Here is a 22,445-nt window from a genome sequence, read left to right on the forward strand (position 1 = left end):
CTGCTCCCCAGGTAGTCAGGGCAACCGACCGGCTCCAGGGTCTGATCTTTTCCCTCATAGATCCGAAATTTGTGGGTATAGCCTGTGGCCCTTTCACAGAGCTTATACAATTTGACCCCATACCGGGCGCGCTTGCTTGGGATGTATTGTTTGAAGCCAAGGCGCGCGGTAAAATGTATAAGGGACTCATCTACGCAGATGTTTTGCTCAGGGGTATACAAATCTGCAAATTTGTTGTTGAAGTGGTCTATGAGGGGCCGAATTTTGTGGAGCCGGTCAAAAGCTGGGTGGCATCTGGGACGGGAGGTGGTGTTGTCGCTAAAGTGCAGGAAACGCAGGATGGCCTCAAATCGTGCCCTGGACATAGCAGCAGAGAACATAGGCATGTGATGAATTGGGTTCGTGGACCAATATGACCGCAATTCATGCTTTTTGGTTAGACCCATGTTGAGGAAAAGGCCCAGAAATTTTTTTAATTCGGAAACTTGGACTGGTTTCCACCGGAAAGGCTGGGCATAATAGCTTCCCGGGTTGGCGGCTATAAATTGAGTGGCATACCGATTTGTTTCTGCCACGACTAAGTCCAAGAGCTCCGCAGTCAAGAACAGCTCAAAAAATCCCAGTGCCGAAACGATCTGAGCTGTCTCAACCCGAACTCCAGACTGGGCGGTGAAAGGGGGAACTACAGGTGCGGCTGAAGTTGGGGACTGCCAATCAGGGTTTGCCAGCACCTCAGGGACTCTAGGGGCTCTACGGGCCTGTCTGTGCAGTGGCTGCAACGGGGTAACTATTGCACGTGCCACCGTACCAGCTTCAACTGCCCTTCTGGTGCTCGCCACTTCACCATGTTGTACGGCAGTGCTGGTACTAGGTCCAGAGAGGGCTGCGCTGCTGGTGTATGCCTTACCACGTAATCCGACAGCGCCAGCCCCACTCTGCTGCTCTTGAAGCGGATCCTGCGCAACCTGTGGTCTAGCAACAAGGGGCCGGGTACGCCTGGTGCTATCAGGGACCTCAACCTCCTCGTCCGAACTTTGGGTCAGACTGCCACTGCTTTTTACAGGTTCATATTCTGACCCGCTAGATTTGTCAGATGAGGGTTCCCATTCCTCATCCGACTGGGTCAGAAGCCTGTAGGCCTCTTCAGAAGAATACCCCCTATTTGACATTTGGACTACTAAATTTAGGGGTATTCCCTGAGACTACCCAAGAAAAAAAGCAAGCCTGTCTTACAAATGGGAGGCTAGCGAATTACCGGAGGCCGCTGCGATTGATAAAAAATATCAAAACTGATTTTTTTATCGCCGCAGCGCTTGTAAAGTGATTGTGCAGTGATCAAAAAAAATTATAATTTTTGTCACTGCGGCGGGGCAGGCGTGGGTGAACGCACGTGTGGGCGACCGATCAGGCCTGATCGGGCAAACACATCGTTTTGGGTGGAGGGCGAACTAAGGTGACACTAATACTATTATAGATCTGACTGTGATCAGTTCTGATCACTTACAGATACTATAAAAGTACAAATGCTGATTAGCGATACGCTAATCAGCGAATCAGTGACTGCGGTGGGCTGGGCGCTAACTGACGCTAACTACCTAACCAAGGGGCCTAAACTATCCTAAAACCTAACAGTCAATACTAGTGGGAAAAAAAAGTGACAGTTTACACTGATCACTTTTTTCCCTTTCACTAGTGATTGACAGGGGTGATCAAGGGGTTAATTGGGGTGATGGGGGGTGATCTGGGGGCTAAGTGTGGTGTTGGTGGGTACTCACTGTGATGTATGCTCCTCTGCTGGAACCAACCGACCAAAAGGACCAGCAGAGGAGCAGAGAAGCCATTTAACACCTTATATTTATAAATATAAGGTGTTAGATGGCTTGTGATTCGATTTTTTAAAAATCAGCAACCTGCCAGCGACGATCATTGGCTGGCAGGCTGGTGATGTAATACCCCTCGAACTTTTGCCGGCCCGCGATGCGCATGCGCGGGCCAGCTTTGAGCGAAATCTCGCGTCTCGCGAGATGACGCGTATATGCGTGACTCTGCCTGCAGCTGCCGCCTCCGGAACGCGATCCTGCGTTAGGCGGTCCGGAGGCGGTTAAGATCCACAGTTTTTTGGGGGCATTAGCAGTACTGATGAATTACTGAATTACTGACCAAATGCTGACCGAGTGAAGGCGTATGCTCAACAGACAGGATCCGTTTTTTGAGTGGTTATTGTTGTGACTGATCAGAGGAAGGGCAAATTAATCAGTAACGTCCACATACTTACTGCTGACACCCTCTCCACTCTGTCGGGGGGGGGGGGGGGGGGCTTTACTTGTATAACTGTTTAATATAACAGGTTCTGTAGGCATCTATGTGGAATCAGCTGATGACGGTGTAAAAAGTAGTGCGCTTCTTCTTGGTGCTAACATGGACCTGTAAGGCTGAGTTCATACCTGAGTTATTTGGTTGGTTTTGGCCCCGTGACTGCCCAAATAACTGAAGTGTGCAGTGATTCTAAGAGTGACGCCTGTCATCTGCATGTCATACTGACTCATAGTATAATTTCACTACCCCAGCAAACTCCCTATGCGTGTTACTTCAAGGCACAGTGTTCTACACCACTATAAAGGCTCTCTGCACCCTGGAAATACCGTATTTTTCGCTTTATAAGACGCACTTTTTTCCCCCCAAAAGTGGGGGGGAAATGGTCGTGTGTCTTATAAAGCGGATACTTCGCTGGCCGAAGGGAGGGAGGATACGGGGACACTCATGGTGGGGCCCGGTGCAGTGACTCTACTCTAATACACCGGGCCCCGCAACTGTTAAGTACATTCAATCCGATCCATATCTTAATGTATACTGCACTATTCTGTACTTACTGTAGTACCGTATGTATAGCATTAAGACGGCGCAGACCGGCAGCTCCCTCGGTCATGCGCCGCCTGCCGCAGCTCCCTCTGTCATGCGCCGCCTGCCTGTTCATTCATAAAGTGAGATCGGTGGGCAGGTGGCGCATGAGGAGGGAGCTGGGACAGGCAGCGCATGACCGAGGGAGCTGCCGGTCTGCGCCGTCTTAATGCTATACATATGGTACTACAGTAAGTACAGAACAGTGTGGTATACATTAAGATATGGATCGGATTGAATGTACTTAACAGCTGCGGGGCCCGGTGTATTAGAGTAGAGTCACTGCACCGGGCCCCGCCATGAGTGTCCCCGCCTCCTCCCTCCACACTGATGCATCTGATGGGGGATCTGTAGATGACACTTATGGGGATCTGTGACACTGATGATCAAAGACATCGCCATCACATGACCCACCTTACCAGAGTTCACTGCCGCAGTGCTCATGTGACTACACATGTCAAAGTCACATGATCTGCCGCCCTCATATTCACATAGCCAGAGCCTTATGTATAGAAATACTGTATGTGGCCCAAATAGACCTACTCATATTTATAAAAATTACGTATGTTATATACATTTAAGTACATGGACTACACTGTGGGGTTAATAATTGGATTTTTTGTACTCACCGTAAAATCCTTTTCTCGTAGTAGGCATTGGGGGACACAGCACCATGGGTATATGTCCAACTACCACTAGGAGGCGACACTAGACATAAAAAGTGTTGGCTCCTCCCCGTTGGGCTATACCCTCTCCACAGACACTAGGCAGCTCAGTTTGTACCAAAAGCAGTAGGAGAGAGAAGAAAGGCAAGGAACCAACAACTCCCGTACCGGGAAAGATCAAGAGACCAGCCCGGAGAAGCTGAAGTAAAACAACATAGGGAGGGATCTGTGTCCCCCAATGCCTACTACGAGAAAAGGATTTTACGGTGAGTACAAAAAATCCAATTTTCTCGTGCATGGCATTGGGGGACACAGCACCATGGGACGTCCCAAAGCAGTCCCCGAGGGTGGGAAGAACAACCATGCCACCTGTGGGCATACAGGTGCGGGAGAACCATGTGACCCAACAGGAGAAAAGCACGGAATAGGCAAGAAGCCTCATAACAAGGGAGAAACTCCAAGGAGGCCACAGTGACGACTGCCAGCACCCCAGGACAAATGCCTGGGAGAAGGTCCCAAATGCAAGAAGAAGGCAAGGAACACCCAGCTCAGCCGAAGGCTGGAGTGAAAGTAGGACAGCATCGCGTATCGGATCTACCCAACATCCCAATTGTCTCAGGCGAAAGCACAAACACCCTGAGGTCAACCCCTGAAGGGCCAGGGGAGCAAGGGAAATTGGAACCACTGAAGGCCAAACGAGAGAGTGAAGCTATAGCAAGGCTCACATGTGAGTGGAGCAGGTCTCCTCTCACCGCAAAGCAGGTGAAAAAACTAAGCGCCCTATTGAAAGGAAAAGATCCTAAAGGCGCTAAGGGAAACCGCCAACCCCTGGAAGGGGAGGGGGTTGTAGGTAAAAACCAGGAAAAGAGAAAAGACAAGACCTGCATCCCCAACCAGGAGACGAGGAACGAGCCTCTGAAAACAAAATATCGCTGAGAAGCGCAAGACCGGAGAAACTCTGGCGAAACTCATTATCAGGGAAGAAGGGAACCAGATGCAAGCCCAGGAAATCTCAGCAGGGGCACACTGGAGAGAGGGAAGCCATAGCAAGGCTCACATATGAAGGGAGCAAGACTCCCCCCCCCCCACCGCGAAGCAGGTGATGAAGATAAACGTCCTATTGGAAAGAGAAAACTCCCAAAGGCGCTAAGGGAAACCGCCAACCCTTGGAAAGGGAGGGGGTAGGAAGTAAAGGCCAGGAAAAAAGAAAAAAATAAGAGAAGACCTGCATCCCAAAACCAGGAGACGAGGAACGAGCCCCTGAAATAAAATAATCGCTGAGAAGCGCAAGACCGGAGAAAACTCCGGCCAAATGAAGTATCAGGGAGATGCAGGGCAAGGAAATCTCAGCAGGGACACACTGGACTGAGAGACATGGGAATAGAAGGAGAGTACTCCCAAAAGTCTAAGGAGGAAGGCTCTACAAACAGGAGGAGTCCCTCCCGAAGGATACCATAAGGTGGAAATGCAAACCGTAGCACTAAACCACTCAACACCAGGTACTTGAAGTGGGAGGATGGGAAGACAGACATGAACCCCATGAGGTCCAAAAGGCTATTGGAACCCGCAAGGGGAACCACCAACCCAGGCCCCTCCCAAACAACGATAATCCTACAGAATCTGTGTGATCAAATGAACGGGGACAGGGACTCCAGAAAGGAGTTACCCGCAATGGGCTCACAAGGAACCAGGAACTGAACCACCAGAGGACAACAAAAACCTGAATATCCAAGAAAAAATGAAAAGAACCACCCTGTGGGAAGGAATTGGCCATGGACAACTAGCCATTCCAAGAATAGTGGCTAGCAATCAGCATACATTGTCCCGGGGAGGGCAAATACAGCGGCTTGGGTTGTACCACTAAAACAACAGACGCCCATATGCATAAGGAATGGTGAAGTCGCTATAAAAGAAGCGGGGGTGACTACACGAAATGTAGAAACCAGCTGCAACCGACATACAGAAGGCTCCCAGGGGGAGAGAGTACCAGATGGGCGAGGACAATAGCAAGGTCCCAAAGGACTGCCCTCTGTTAGATAGTACAACTAAGCATAGATATAAGGGAAAACCCGGACCCAGAAGGAACTACGGAACCCTGTCCTATGTCAGAGCAATCAGCAGAAAATTCACCTACCAGGAAGGTGTGTGACGCTCAGTGGTTCTGTCCCTGACTCATCAGGGAGGACGTCCAGCGAGGAAATGTCGCTGACCCCAGGAGGATTCCGTGTGGCGGAGGACATCAAGTGATGGCCGAAAAACTACTGCAGCGGCCGGAGCTCAGCAAGCTACGTATCCCAACAAGGAGAAGATCCAGTGGAGATCACTGTACTCCACGAGGAATGGTCCGCCCTGTAATAGAAAACAGCGCGGATACTCCTTTATAATATGTGGAACGCGGAGTGCAGCCGAAAGTAGTATTTGATAAGGATGGCAATAGCAACCCTAGCACAAAAACCAACAACCACCAGGCCATGGTGTAGGGAGCGTGGTTGTATGTGGACCACCCACCAGATCAGAACAGATCAGTCATATACTGGGTACACCAGAAGTAGAAATAGACCGACAAGGAGAAGGTTGGGCTGGCCCACCCCTGCCAGATATGGCTACCATATTCGTGCTGAACCAGGATGCCGAAAAGGGAAGTAACCAACATCCGCAGCACAGAGTAGAGCCCGGGGAAGGAAGCACCGAGTAATACAGAAAATGTATGGGCCACAGATTGCACCATAGGGCCCAGCACGTGGGTACTAAAAATACACGCCCAAAAACCGAGGTAAAGTGGCTGCATGTTGCACACTAAGGAGGGTGGAAACAAAACCACAGCATCCAGGAATGCGACCGCATTTGGAGGGTACAGGTCCTCAACCTGTAAGGTAGAAATGAGGCTGTGTAGTGCAGAGATACGACCAGACCGGTGCAATGGGTACAGCATCTGGAGATGGTCGAGGTACTAGGTCTAAGATTAGAGCGATGGGTCCACATGGAGCACCCTAGGACCAGAGAAGTGCAACGGCTGCCACGTTAGCTATGGCACCTATATTTCGCTCGGGAAGGGAAAAATAGGGCCACACGGTACCACAAGGAACGACAGGTGCACACCACAACAAGTTAAGTGCAATGGCAACTGAAGAATGCCCTCTATTTCACCTAAAAAGAGGGAAATAGGGGCGCATGGCACCCCATAGAGCCCGACAGGTGTAACGGCTGCAGCATCAGAGACGGTGCAGGAACTCACCTAAGAAGGGAGTAAGATGGCTGTTTGGTGCACTCTAGATGAGGTTGCAGTGGCAACGGCACTACAAAGTGGCCTCAATATCTCGTCCAGTAAGGGAGAAATAGTGCCGCAAGGTACACCATAAGGCCAGACAGAGGCAACGGCAACAGCTCCTGGAGATAGAGAGGTTAAATAAAAATGAAGGGCACAAGGTGGCAGCCTGGTGCCCACTAGAACCAAACAGAGGCAATTGCACAGCAATTTTGAGTGGCCTCTATATCTCGCCGGGAAGGGAGAAATAGTGCCGCACGGAACAATAGAGCCCGCCAGGGATACTGGATACAGCATCAGGAGATGGTGTAGGGACTCTACCCATGAAGGGAGCAAGGTGGCTGGAAACAGACAGGTGCAATTGCTACGGCAATTGAAGGCGGCCTGTGTATCTCGCCCGGCAGGGGGAAATAGTGCCGCATGGAACACCTAACCAGTCAGCAGGAACTCTACCTATGAAAGTAACAAGGCAGCTGGAAACAGACAGATGTAATCGCCACGGCATAGAAGCCGGCCTGTATTCTCTGGTACAGGCATTACAAAAGAACCTTTAGAGGCCGAGAAGGGGAGCCAATCCTACAAGTGGCGTTTGCCTGAATTATCAGCTTGCCTAAAACATAGCCCCTGGATAGGGGCCAGGAAGGTCTGTCGTGCACAGCCTACGAGGGCGTACATACCAGAGACACCGCGTAGGTGTCCCAGTTGCTAAGCACGGTGACGGCTGCCTTACCTGTGCGGTAATTACCTGTGCAGGCAGGAGGGCGCCATCTGAAAGTCCACTAGAGGGGCACCAAACCTGGTAGGGTAGGTACCACCATGCACGTTTGACTTGACCACGCAGAGGGATTCTGCACGGTGGAAGACCGCCTGATGCTCTGTTCCGAGGGAATCGGTGCAGAGGTGTCCCCAGAGGCAACTGACAGAGAAGGCTTCGTCACCAGCCTCCGGACTGTCCTGGGGGACCCAAGGATGCCGGGGAGGGGTGGAAGCTAGTTGAGACCACCCAAGGGTGGTCCATGGGCTACTCCTTGCGTGACCCTGTATCTTAGCGTGCGCGTGGCTCAGGGGGGAAGGAGACCGCAATTTGTAGGTAGCGCTCCAGCGAATCCGCCAGGGACTGAAGGATCGCCATGGAGAGAGCCCATTCGCGCGGGGGGGGGGGGCCCTACCACGTGGAAACCTCCGTAGACAACGGACGCACGAAAATCGTGGCGATCCGATACGGAGGCTGGGAGAGGAGGCCCCATAGAGCAGCAGGGCTGACCTAACTAACCCCGGAAACAACAGTTCCCAAGAGGTGCTGCAGCAGCTATATAGTAGGCAGGAAACCTCATGCAGGTGGCAGGGCTGCAGGAGAATGCAGCAATAGAGAGGGGAGAGAGGGAAGGGGCCTGTGGAGCAATTCAGCCAGAGGCTGCCTACCGGACCCCAGGAGTTGTGCAGCGCACCCAGCGGAGAAGCTGGCGACCGGAGATAGCAGGAGCCGGCGACCGGAGAAAGAAGTAGCCGACAGCCGGAGAAAGAACCGCCCCTCAGAGAGAGAGCAGAGAACCTGGGGCCGGCTTGGCAGGCAGAAGAGGCCCCTCCCAGGCTCCCCCCACGGAGGGGAGGAGACGGAGTAAGCCCGGGAAGAGAAGAAAGTGGGCGGGGAGTTGCGGCCTAGTAGGCCCGAAAAGCCGGGGACTAAAGTAATGGAGTGCGGCCGGGAGCGAAGGGCCGCGACCGCGATCGTGCCCCAGAATTGCCGCGACGAACGGGGGCCAGGTGGGGGAGAGAGCTGAGGAAGAGACCCCCAGGGAGAGAAAAAAACGGAAGGCCAGGGGTTTCAGGGGCCAGGATACAGCTGAGAGAAAAAACCCCCAAGCTATGTAGCAGAGGCAAGGCAGCTTATCAGAGGCAAGGCATTGTCCCACACAGCAATAAAAGCTGTATCATGTATCCGGGTAGGGAACATGAGGGGGGAACGCGTCCAGGCCCGGGAAGGAGGGTGGGATCCCTAATCTAACATACTCACCCTCAGACGTCTTCAGGCGCAGCAGTAACCACCCCCTCGGCGGACTCAACACGGGAACCGTGGGACTGCCGGAATTCCACTGCGGAAGCAGATTTGGGGACTGGGTGGCTGCCAGGTACCTGAGTACGCGCCCGCAGGGGGGCAACTAAAGTGGAACACGATGGAGCCACCCCTGCCGCAGGCCGAAACCTGCAGAGAAAGAAAAAATGATTAAAAGAAAAAAATAAGAAAAAATGATTAAAAGAAAAAAATAAAATAAAAAAGTAGCAGGATGACCTGCACAAAAAAGCAGGTCAGGTCTGCCTCCTACGGACACTAGAACAAGACTGATCTGTCTAGTGTCTGTGGAGAGGGTATAGCCCAACGGGGAGGAGCCAACACTTTTTATGTCTAGTGTCGCCTCCTAGTGGTAGTTGGACATATACCCATGGTGCTGTGTCCCCCAATGCCATGCACGAGAAAGTAACAGAATTAGGCTACATGCACACGAACGTTTGTTTCTGTGTCCGTTCTGGTTTTTTTGCGGATAGGATGCTGACCCGTTCATTTCAATGGGTCCGCAAAAAATGCAAGTGCTGTCCGCATTAGTATGTCCGTTCTGTAGCTCTGCATAAAAAATAGAACATGTCCTATTCTTGTCCGTTTTAGGCATTGTTACAATGGATCCGCAAAAAAAAAAACGATGGCATACGGACCGCAAAACACATATGGTCGTGTGCATGTATCCTTACGTGAATGCTGATATTAATAATTATACAACTTAAAATATACCATTAATTTAATGATTAAGTGGTTTGCTCTGAAGGCTCTGGCTAAGTGAATATGAGGGCGGCAGATCATGTGACTTTGACATGTGTAGTCACATGAGCGCTGCGGCAGTGAACTCTGGTGAGGTGGGTCATGTGATCGCGATGTCTTTGATCACATGATCTCAGACACATGACTAGAACCTCACGCGGCACGTGAGAGCTCTAACGATGCGTTCCACGGATCACAGATCACGCACGATCCCTCATGTGAACCAGGGATCCCAGCCAGGTTATTATTGTTCAATTAATGATTTTAATTTTGTGCACTTTTTATATGTGTTGATCATCACTTGATTATAATTTTAAAAGTTTTTTTTAAAATTTATTATCATAATATTCTAACATTTACTTAATTCACAATCATGTATACACATTTAATACTTCGGTACATTAGTTGAATCAAAGATTTTTGATTGTATTATCACTGTATTTAGCTTTTCCCCAGAATTATGTTTATTATGGATCGCGCTATTTATATGCATTGTTCTTATCGCTGCTTGAGGACGGTTCCGGTGTGTGGACCCAAACGTTGCTATTGGGGAATCAATCTCCTTTACTGAAGGAAGTGCTGTGGACTTCTGGTTTATACAATTTGGGCGAGAGGGTCGCTCCAGCAGCCCCTGCACCCTGTGTCAACATACTCTGCTGTGCTGTTCACATGTCTTGGGCTTTTCTAGTTATGAGATAGACAGATACATAAATAGGAGATAGAGATTTAAGTCCTGAGACACCCTGGTTAATACCATAGCTTGTGTGGAACACCGCCATTGTTTTGGTGACACGTTTCCTGCGCAGACCTAACATGCGGAATAATTCGGTGTCACGTTCTAGAAGCTGCCGCCTCCCTTCTGCTCCACTAGACGGCGCCAAAGAGCAGAGCGGGTTCCACCTAGTAACTAGTGACGCGCTGTGTGGCGGACGCTCTGCACAGAACGTACTTCCGGAGCGCAGGCGGAAGCGTACTTTTCATATTCTGCCTCCGGGGCTGGTTATATTTATTTCCCAAAATGGCGAAAACCGTGGCCTATTTCTACGACCCGGACGTGGGCAACTTCCATTATGGTGAGTCCGCCGCCCTCAGTGAGCGCCGGTGGTGGATGTGCTCCTTGTGCCCGTTACCTGTCGGGATGAGCTTGCTTCATGGAATTGCCGGTCCCAGTATATAGCCGGAGGATGATTTACCTAATACTCCCAGGCTTTGCCAATGCCATCCCAGATGTTTAGGGCACATTGGCATGTCGGGATCCATTCAGCACTTACATCCATCAGTCATCTCCTCTGCCTGCGGATGAATGATCTCAGCTGTGGTCATTCATTCCCCTACAGTTTCACTGTTTGTCTGCAGTGTATAAGCAGATGAATGGGCTGTTTGAAAGATGAGTGGTGATAGGCAGTAGTTTTATACGTGGCTCGGAATCCGTGTTCGGACCTAATAATTGTCCTGACCCTCTGCCTGTGTGAAAGGCTATGTTATAATGAAGTCTGATCGCTCTGGGATCCACGCCTATAGACAGGAACGTGTGCAGATACGCCCTCAGACATTTATGGTACATCCTATAGATAACCATATAGACAGGAACGTGTGCAGATACGCCCTCAGACATTTATGGTACGTCCTATAGATAACCCTATAGACAGGAACGTGTGCAGATACGCCCTCAGACATTTATGGTACGTCCTATAGATAACCCTATAGACAGGAACGTGTGCAGATACGCCCTCAGACATTTATGGTACATCCTATGGATAACCCTATAGCCAGGAACGTGTGCAGATACGCCCTCAGACATTTATGGTACATCCTATAGATAACCCTATAGACAGGAACGTGTGCAGATACGCCCTCAGACATTTATGGTACATCCTATGGGTAACCCTATAGCCAAGCCTCTGGCCTCATTCATTAGACTTGTGTACTTATGTAGTCTATGTTGAGCATATGTCCTAAATGTCATGTAAGGCCTGCTTGACACTTGTGGCTTTGTTTTTGAGATGCAGCAGAGAATCTCAAAACGGGAATTAAACGGATCTGTGCCTTTTACTTTATTTATTTTATGCACTTATATAGCGCTGACATATTCCGCAGCTCTTTACAGACATTAGCATCCAACTGTCCCCAACGGGGCTCACAATCTAAGGTCCCTATCAGTATGTCTTAAAGAGGACCTTTCATCTGAATCAAGTAAGTAAACTGAATATACATACATGGAGAGCGGCGCCCAGGGATCCCCCTGCACTTACTATTATCCCCGGGCGCCGCTCCGTTCTCCTGTTATAGGCTCCGGTAAAGTCACAGTTAGGCTCCACCCATTTGAGCCTGCCGGCGTCTCCTTCTCCTATGTTGTAGCGCTTGCCAATCGCAGCGCTCAGCTCATAGCATGGCTAAGAGCTGAGCGCTGCGATTGGCCAGCGCTACAGCATAGGAGAAGGAGACGGCGGCAGGCTCAAATGGGTGGAGCCTAACTGTGACTTTACCGGAGCCTATAACAGGAGAACGGAGCGGCGCCCGGGGATAATAGTAAGTGCAGGGGGATCCCTGGGCGCCGCTCTCCATGTATGTATATTCAGTTTACTTACTTGATTCAGATGAAAGGTCCTCTTTAATACATCCGGACGCATCCATTTCGGGTAAATCCGGTTGGATTAAATCTTAACTGAATGCATAAACCGGATCCGGTATGAAAATCATTGTAAGTCCATGGGTGCCAGATCCGTTATTATTATTTTTTTTTTCACCGCCAAAAAAGAAATCTAATCTGGCACCATTGACTTATATTGATTTTCATTCCAGATCCGGTTTGTTATGTTTCGCAGACCGGACACAAAACCGCAGCTTGCATTGGTTTTGTGTCCAGGTCAAAAAAACGGAACGGAATGTTCCGTTTTGGCCCAGTTTTGAGATCCTCTGCCAGATCTCAAAACCAGAGAGCCACAAAGTAAGTGTGACACAGGCCTAAAAGGGGCTTTATATGTTTATGGTGCCAACAGATTGTGCAGTGCTGTACACAGACTGGCATCAGTCCCTGTCACCATGAGCTCTATAGCAGACACAAGCATGTCTGAGCCTTCCATCAGACATGTATGGGTAGAGTATCAGCGGTGCACCTCTGAGATCAGTGATTGTCTTTAGGGGTCACGTGACCTCACCGCTGCAGCCAGGTAAAGCCCGCTTTGGAGAAAGCGATGCTGGATCAAAGTACCAGGCTAATCCCTGGTGGTTATCTTCTTGCCGAAACCGAACAATCCCTTTAACACCAGGCGACATTCAAGCTTTTTTGTAGACATTAAATTTTGGCGACGTTTTCATTGGAAAACAATAGAAGATGGTGCAACGGTCAAGTGAGCAGTTGCCCTCGGCAGTCAGATAACAGCTGAAGATGCTGGCAGTAAATTGTCACTATGGATAACTGCAACACCTGATCTAGATGGACCCTCCAACTCATGGAGGCAGCTCGTTCTGTAAAGGTAGTTGCCACAACTCTAGGTTAATAGGACATGGTTTCCTTCAAGCAATGTTTAGGCTTAGGCTGTATTCACATGTCGTGGTTTTATACAGCTTGTTGCATAACCTCTTTATAATTTTTAGGCACAGGCCACCCGATGAAACCTCACCGCTTGGCCCTCACCCACAGCCTGGTTCTTCACTATGGCCTGTATAAAAAGATGATTGTAAGTACTGTGCTTAATTGGTTTATACCCATAAAGGGATTTTGTAGACTATAACATTGGTGGCTTATCCGAAGGATACGAAGAAGAGACCTTCAGTGTTAGATCTTAAAAAACCCTTAAACGGGTTGTCTTTTTTTTTGTTTGTTTTTTACTTCTTTTTATTAATTAGTCATCAATTTAAAAAAAGCAGACAACCCCTTTAAGTTGAAGCTCAGCTTGAATGAACTATTCGAAAAGTATAAGGGAATTGCCAAAATCTAATAGTAGTATTAGAAATGCTACACTGGAATCCAAAATACTGCCAAGTTCCTGGAGGAACATCATATTTTCTGCCTTACTTAGATTATTATTATTTTTTACAGACTGTATATTGCCTTTTAAAGGGGTATTCCGGTTATAACAGGTTATCCCCTTTCCACAGATCCGTGTGGATCCCTTACCCTGTGGGGCCCCACTGAAATGGACAGAGCAGCCGGTTTTAAAAACACGCCGCCACTCCATTTCTGTGTGAGATAGCAGAGTACAGCACTCGACTCTCTCTGGCGCTCCCATTGAAATTAATGGAGTGACGGCGCAAATTTGCGACCAGCTGCTCCATCCATTTCATAGCCACAGAATGGGGGATAACTTGCGATAACCGGAATACCCCTTTAATGTAGTTTAAGGCCAGACATTAGCCATATGAGGGAGCCACGGGCCACTGAAGAAAGGACGCATAGTTCAAAGTAAGAAATGATGGGAGTCAGAGCTCCAAATTGCTAAATACTTGTGATTCATATAGAATAAAAGAGGCACAAGTATTTTCCAATTTGGAGTGCTGCTTCCATCCATTTTTACTTTGAACTGTCCGATATTTTGGGAAATTTGGACCTTGCCCTTTAGGCCCCTTTTACACGAGCGAGTTTTCCGTGCAGCTGCGGTGCCTGACGTGAACACATTGCACCCACACTGAATCCTGACCCATTCATTAACATGAGTGTTTTATTCGCGCATCAGTTCTGCATTGCGTGAAAAACGCAGCATGTTCTATATTCTTTGTTTTTCACGCAGTCCTGTCCCCATAGAAGTGAATGGGGCTTCAGTGAAAAGCGCATTGCATCCGGATGCAATGCGTTTTTCACTGATGGTTGCTAGGAGACGTTGTTTGTAAACCTTCATTTTTTTTCACAAGCGTGAAAAACACATCAATACAGATCACACGCGCGCAGAAAAAACTGAACGCAACCGCAGACAAAACTGACTGAACTTGCGAAATGGTGCGAGTTTCACTGAACGCATCCTGAGCCAATCCGTATTCGTGTGAGAGGTCTTAGGGGCGTGCACCTACCAACTTCGACCACTTGGAGCGCTGTCTGCATTGGTTCATTGTCTGAAGAAGTGACTCGTCATCTTTTTGCTACCCACAGATGTTTAAGCCTTACCAAGCTTCTCAGCATGATATGTGCCGCTTTCACTCTGAGGATTACATTGATTTCCTGCAGCGGGTGAGCCCCAACAACATGCAAGGCTTCACTAAAAGCTTAAATGCCTTCAATGTTGGTGACGATTGGTAAGTTGGGCTTCATCAAATGTCTGTCCAGATTGTTACTAATCTATGGAGGCATCACATGAAAGCTTAGTGAGTATTACAGTAGAGAATTGAAAGAGCAGACACCGAGAAATGAAAGGGGTTGTGGAACTTTAGCAAATTACATTTATCATGTAGAGAAAGTTAATACAAGACACTTTCTAATGTACTGTGATTGTCCATATTGCTTCCTTTACTGGCTGGATTCATTTTTCAATCACATTATACACTGCTCGTTTCCAGGGGTTACAGCCACCGCTGTGCACCCCCATGGTCCCGGCCACCAGAGAGGCCGGTACTTTCCATATCATCACCATGACGGCCACAAGGAGATTGACCCCTGACCTCTGTAGGGGCAGGAACAGAGCAAGGTTAAGACACTCCCCTCCTGCACCATACACCAGTGTTTCCTGTCCCTACAGAGGCCAGGGCAGAGAAAGGTCTCCCTGTGGGTCAGGGAGATGTGAGAGAAGATGACGTTTTTTTATCTGTGTATGGAACTCCCTGCTGGGAGTATGTGTGCTGTGGCACTTATCTTAACCGCTGGAGCTTGCGGTACTCCCCTGCTCGCCGGCGGTCTTTGTACTAAAGCTGGGCAGGGGAGAGATGGGAGGGCTCGCTCTGGTACATCCGGAGCCTGCTCCCGGGGTACCGTCCTCCTCCTGGCCCTTCGTGGTTTAAGCTGGAGCGAGCGCCCAGCGCATTTGTGCTTTGGATGACGTCCCTTCCGGTGCGTCCAGGAAGTGACGTAGGAGGTGGGCGACGCGTGGCGGTGTTCAGCATTCAAAATGCCGGCTGGAAAGCGAGGAGCCACGTGTAGGCACTGATCTGAGGTCTGGTGTAACAGATGTCAGGTCCGGAACTGCAATCGCCCAGCAAGCTTGATGCTACTTCTCAGCCTCCAGTAAGTTCCCTGCGGGGATTGCCTTTTTATGGTCAGACACATATTGGGGTTGCGGATCACCCTTTACTTAAGTCTGGTGTGTCCTTCTCTGGCTATGGCGCACAGTGGTGTTTTCACCTTGCTGCAGTTCATAGTTCCTCCCGTCTAATTTTGGTCTGTTCTCGCCTCACAGGTATCTAAGGAGGCTCAGAAGAAACCAAAAAAACCTGCAAAATGTATTTCATGTTTCAAAAAGTTACCCGATGGTTACTCCAAAAAGCTTTGCAAAAAGTGCATTGCTAATATAATACGGGAGGAACGTGCCTCACTGAGGGAAGAGGTTCGTTCCATGATTCAGAAGGTTAAGGCTTCGTTATCTCAGATGTCGGAGGCTGACCAGGGAGCCTTACCCCCGAAAAGGCAAAAGTTAATCTCACACTCCCCTTCTGATTCGGAATGCATGGGTGACTACGCCTCTTCTTCCAGACAGTGGGAGGAGGGACTCCCTTTCTAAGGGAGAAATTAATTCCAGAAGGCTGTAAAAAAAATTCTACTTTCCACAGATGAGATGTCTGACCTCCTTAAAGCCGTAAGAGCCACCATGGGGGTGGAGGATGTTAAAAAAAAAAAAATCACTCCATTCAGGAGGAGATGTTTAGGGGACTAAGGACAAAAAGAACCAGAGTGTTCCTGATTAACGAAAACATTCGGGATATGATCTTGGAGGAATGGTTAGACCCTGAGAAGAGGCTAGGGGTATCTAGAGAATACAAGAACCACCTGTTAATTGATCCGGCAGAGTCAAGACTATTTGACGAGATCCCCACAATAGACGTACAGGTAGCCAAGGTTATTTTAAAAAAACTCTTTACCCTTTGAAGACGCATCCCAATTGAGGGACTCCATGGAGAGGAAAGCAGACAACTTACTACGTAAATCCTGGGAGGGGTCCATGTTTAATCTTAAATCTAACATTGCTGCAACCTCGGTCGCGAGGTCTATGTATCTTTGGCTAAATGAGTTAGAGACCCATTTGAGGGATAAGACCCCCAGGGAGGAAATAATAAATTCCATCCCTCTCCTAAAATCAACAACTGCCTTTATAACAGATGCGTCTGCTGAGTCCATTAGATTCTCAGCCATGGATGCAGGTCTTTCTTATGCGGCACGTCGTGCCCTTTGGATCAAATCGTGGTAAGGGGACAAGACTTCAAAAATTAAGTTATGTTCTATCCCCTTTTCAGGTGAATATGTCTTCGGTCCAGTCTTAGACAAGATCCTGGAAAAGGCATCAGATAAAAAGAAGGGGTTTCCGGAGGATAGACCTTATGGGAGGGAAATTCCCTTTAGTTCCTTTCAGGTCCAAGAGAGATCCTACAGAGGGAAAGGGAAGTCAGGCTGCTGGAGTTACCCCAAAGGGGGTAAGGGGAAAGGGTTTCTACTCAATCCCCAGAGTAAACCCGCCGATGAACAATGACGCCAGAGTGGGGGGAAGGGTAAAGAAATTTCTATCTTCCTGGAAGAAGGTAACCTCAAATACCTGGGCCCAGGAGGTAGTCAGAGCAGGCTGCAAAATACCATTTTCTTCAGTCCCCCCGAGCAGATTTTTTTATATCAAATCTGGGGTCAGTGAAAGCTTAGTGCAGCATTTGGCAGGGATCAAAGATCTCATAGATTTAGGGGTTGTAATTCAGGTCCCAGTTTCAGAACAGGGCCGGGGATTCTATTCCAGTCTCTTTCTGGTGAAAAAGAAGGAAGGGTCATTCCGTATGATTATAAATCTGAAATTCCTCAACCAGTACATTTCCTACAGGAAGTTCAGGACGGAGTCCCTGGGATCCTCAATTTCCCTAATAAAAAGGAATGCAGTGATGTGTACAGTGGACTTAAAATATGCGTATTATCACATCCCGATCCACCACAACTCTCAAAAATTCTTGACATTCGCCATAAAAAACCAGCAAGGCAACACTTGCCATTTTCAGTTTACAGCTCTTCTGTTTGGGATTTCCTAAGCTCCCAGAATATTCACCAAGCTGGTGATCGAGATGGTAGCATTCCTGAGACAAAAAGAACTAAACTTGATCCCTTATTTAGACGACTTCCTTCTAGTGGGAGATACAGTAGACCAATTACTAACAGATCTGGACACTTTTTTTTTTTATCCCCTGTAACAGAACTGGGCTGGATTGTCAATCCGCAGAAATCATGTCTACAGCCATCGACCAGAGTTACGGTTCCTGGGAGTCATCCTGGACCCGCAGTCGCAGACCACAAGATTCCGTTTCTAAAGGGAAAGTCAAAACCTTCCAGAGGAAGATGATCTGCTCTATAAGAGAAGCTATGAGTTTGCTGGGAACTCTGACAGCCTGCATTCCCTCAGTAATGTGGAGTCAACTACAGTTGTGGCCAAAAGTTTTGAGAATTACATGAATATTGGAAATGGGAAAAGTTGCTGCTTAAGTTTTTATAATAGCAATTTGCATATACTCCAGAATGTTATGAAGAGTGATCAGATGAATTGCATAGTCCTTCTTTGCCATGAAAATTAACTTAATCCCAAAAAAAACTTTCCACTGCATTTCATTGCTGTCATTAAAGAACCTGCTGAGATCATTTCAGTAATCGTCTTGTTAACACAGGTGAGAATGTTGACGAGCACAAGGCTGGAGATCATTATGTCAGGCTGATTGGGTTAAAATGGCAGACTTGACATGTTAAAAGGAGGGTGATGCTTGAAATCATTGTTCTTCCATTGTTAACCATGGTGACCTGCAAAGAAACGCGTGAAGCCATCATTGCATTGCATAAAAATGGCTTCACAGGCAAGGATATTGTGGCTACTAAGATTGCACCTCAATCAACAATTTATTGGATCATCAAGAACTTCAAGGAAAGAGGTTCAATTCTTGTTAAGAAGGCTTCAGGGCGTCCAAGAAAGTCTAGCAAGCGCCAGGATAGTCTCCTAAAGAGGATTCAGCTGCGGGATCGGAGTGCCACCAGTGCAGAGCTTGCTCAGGAATGGCAGCAGGCAGGTGTGAGCGCATCTGCACGCACAGTGAGGCGAAGACTTTTGGAAAATGGCCCAGTGTCAAGAAGGGCAGCAAAGAAGCCACTTCTCTCCAAAAAAAACATCAGGGACAGATTGATCTTCTGCAGAAAGTATGGTGATTGGACTGCTGAGGACTGGGGCAAAATCATATTCTCCGATGAAGCCTCTTTCCGATTGTTTGGGGCATCTGGAAAAAGGCTTGTCCGGAGAAGAAAAGGTGAGCGCTACCATCAGTCCTGTGTCATGCCAACAGTAAAGCATCCTGAGACCATTCATGTGTGGGGTTGCTTCTCATCCAAGGGAGTGGGCTCACTCACAATTTTTCCCAAAAAAAAAGCCATGAATAAAGAATGGTACCAAAACACCCTCCAACAGCAACTTCTTCCAACAATCCAACAACAGTTTGGTGAAGAACAATGCATTTTCCAGCACGATGGAGCACCGTGCCATAAGGCAAAAGTGATAACGAGTTGGCTCGGGGACCAAAACGTTGGCATTTTGGGTCCATGGCCTGGAAACTCCCCAGATCTTAATCCCATTGAGAACTTGTGGTCAATCCGCAAGAGGCGGGTGGACAAACAAAAACCCACTAATTCTGACAAACTCCAAGAAGTGATTATGAAAGAATGGGTTGCTATCAGTCAGGGATTGGCCCAGAAGTTTTTTTGAGAGCATGCCCAGTCGAATTGCAGAGGTCCTGAAAAAGAAGGGCCAACACTGCAAATACTGACTCTTTGCATAAATGTCATGTAATTGTCGATAAAAGCCTTTGAAACGTATGAAGTGCGTGTAATTATATTTCACTACATCACAGAAACCACTGAAACAAAGATCTAAAAGCAGTTTAGCAGCAAACTTTGTGAAAACTAATATTTGTGTCATTCTCAAAACTTTTGGCCACGACTGTACATACTTTTATTAAGCATTACCGCTTAAATTTCTCCAATTCTTCCCGAACTGTCCTTTGGACGTAAAGTCCTTCAGGCATTAGCCCCCCCTTGATGTTATAATTTTGGATATCTTCTTGTGGCAGTCATGGTGGTGATCTGGAAAATCTGAATTGGACTTACCGGTAATTTTGGTTTCCATGAAATCACCCTGACAGCCCGTTATTACCTCCCCAATTATTTTCATTATTTGCTTAATTTCGTTGAGGGTATGAATTAATACCTTCTAATTATATAATAGTTGCTTAGATTTATCTCCACCTCTCACTCTTGTAATTTTGGAAAGCACTGGTGTATGGTGTTTTAACCTTTCTCTGTTCCTGCCCCTGCAGAGGTCAGGGGTCAATCTCCTTGTGGTCGTCATGGTGATCTCAAGGAAAATTTTTCCTTTAGTGTGCAAGCGCGGCCACTGCTGATGGATTGCAGTGTGGTCGTAACTCCTGGAAACGAGCAGTGTATAATGTGATGGAAAAATGAATTGGAGGTGTATAAACTCCAATTTAAATGTGCCTGTTTTCCATCCACAGGCTACATTTAGGTGCACCTGCGAGGCCTGGGCCATATCAGCCAGTCTTGAGTGGGACTCGCAGACTCCTCCCTCCTCCCATTTCTAGCATGGCTACATGCTGGAGGTAACTGGTGAGTTTTCTGTGAGTCGGACCTCACACTCCTGTAATTCGCCCACTGGCCCCTGGTATTGCCCATACGGCACAGGTAGGTGAGTGTTAGGACCCAAGCTACTTGAGAAACCTTGGCACGGTGCTCAGACATGTCCTCCATAGTAGGATATGTTGGCTAATCTCTCAATTTTAACATCAGTTTGAGGGTTTAGTAAGAACACAGAGTGCACCTGTCTTTGCAGATATTATTACATGGAAAAATGAATCCTGCCAGCAAAGGAGGCAAAATGGATAATAACAATACATTAGTAAGTGCCTTGTATTCACTTTCATACATGATAAATGCCACTTGCTGAAGTGAGACAACCCCTGTAAATATTAATGACTTATCCTCGGGATAGCTGATTAGTGGGGTCCCTTCATAGTATTCCTGTTACAGCATTGTACGTTATATAGCGGCTGTGCTTGGCATTGCAACTCTGTCACATTCACTTCAGTGGCAGCGAGTTGCACAAAGCCCATGTGACATGTCACTGGCCTAGGGTCTTTTAACAGCTGATTGTCAGGAGTACTGGGAGTCGATCCCTGCCCGTTCCTTCCCCCAATCATCAGATAGTTGGTAACCTATCCTGAGGATAGGTGATACATATTTTAATCCTCGAAAATCCCTTTAAAAAGCATGTAGTTTCTTTCCTGGCAGTAGCAGCTCACAAATCCTTCCTGTATACTCATAAAGCATCTCCTGCGTGCATGGTACAGATGGGGTTCTCTTGCTCAGGATGTTCCTTTATTGCCCACCTCAAAGAGCAACCCTTTCTGTGCCAGACTCCACACAAGTGTGTGCAGCACAGTATGTCCAGATATTTGTAGCTTTCACCAGTGGTTGCAGTAAGTTCCAGCAGCTGGAGCTCATTGAGGTCAGCTTGTATGAATAGAGTAAGGCTAGTTCTCCCCAGCGACTTTGGTCTTGTAACATAAAGACCACAATGTAGCATTGTGACATTACTTCTAATGATTGGCAATAGGGTTGCACTGGGTATCAAATAATCAATACTTTTGTACCTGGATCGATTCGATACCGGGATTTGCCTTTTACCGATACTAGGCTGTGCTACTGTGCAATCTAGTATCAGAGAACATGGCGCGCGCTGCTGTCGCACCATGTTCTCTTCAGCAGCACAGTGGAGAAGGAAGCAGTCTCTCCCTCCCCACTGTGGCCACTGCCACCAATGAAGATAACTAACCTTTTAATACAAATATAGGCAGTGGGTGCCATCAGCAGAATCACATACCTGGCTCCCAACATCTATTATTGTGGTGACTCCATGTCATCCATAATCCAAACTAAATTTTTGGTAGCAAGTCACACATCCAACTTTGCCATCATAGACTGAAATGTAAGTCGTTGTGCAACGAGCTTGTGACCAGCCAAATAGCAAATCTAAAATAGCCATGTGACAGCAAGTCAGACAAATCACACACACTTTTTGGTGGCTCGACTTGTCTAAAGTGTTAATTTTACGCTACTGTGTAGTCCTAGATTTGGAAGCATGTTGGATAAAGTCCCCTTTGAAGTACAGTAAACCGGTTCACTGCTCCTCGCCTCCTCAGTCTGTCCTTGTTGCCATTTATCTCTTTACAGCCCAGTGTTTCCAGGCCTCTTTGAGTTTTGCTCTCGCTACACCGGAGCCTCTCTACAGGGTGCTACACAACTAAACAACAAGGTATTCAGCAATACTTCTTTATTATTATGCTTTATTATCTCATTATATGCAATGTGAATGATGCCTCGCTTAGGTGATATTATGTTGCTATGAGCGCAACCTTACTGATGCCTATTAGACACCATAGGACTGGTCGCACGGGATCCATTTTCAGGGCTCATGCGCACGACCGTATGTATTTTGGGGTCCGCAAAACCGTGTCCGCAATAAATACGGATGACGTCTGTGTGCATTCCGTATTTTTCAGCTGGGCCCTAATAGAACAGTCCTATCTTTTTCCATAATAGGACATGTTCTATTTTTTTTTGTTTTGCAAAACGGACATACGGAAA

The 22,445-nt window shown here is 47.8% G+C and overlaps 1 protein-coding gene across 2 annotated transcripts in view; it reads left to right on the forward strand.

The window, feature by feature from the left end:
• The first annotated feature begins 10,587 nt into the window (after window positions 1-10,587).
• HDAC3 (histone deacetylase 3) overlaps window positions 10,588-22,445 on the forward strand; it is a 28,659-nt gene continuing 16,801 nt past the window's right edge. Inside the window, exons 1-4 of one of the 2 annotated variants that reach the window (XM_040441471.1) lie at window positions 10,588-10,713; window positions 13,238-13,320; window positions 14,727-14,869; window positions 22,032-22,113. In XM_040441471.1, coding sequence (XP_040297405.1) covers window positions 10,659-10,713; window positions 13,238-13,320; window positions 14,727-14,869; window positions 22,032-22,113 — 363 coding nt within the window. In that variant the 5' untranslated portion in view covers window positions 10,588-10,658. Of the gene's footprint in view, window positions 10,714-10,746; window positions 10,810-13,237; window positions 13,321-14,726; window positions 14,870-22,031; window positions 22,114-22,445 lie in introns of those variants that run through there. The other variant, XM_040441468.1, reaches the window with a different exon arrangement.

Source organism: Bufo bufo, chromosome 1 (assembly GCF_905171765.1).
Source record: "Bufo bufo chromosome 1, aBufBuf1.1, whole genome shotgun sequence".
Classification (NCBI taxonomy): Eukaryota; Metazoa; Chordata; class Amphibia; order Anura; family Bufonidae; genus Bufo; species Bufo bufo.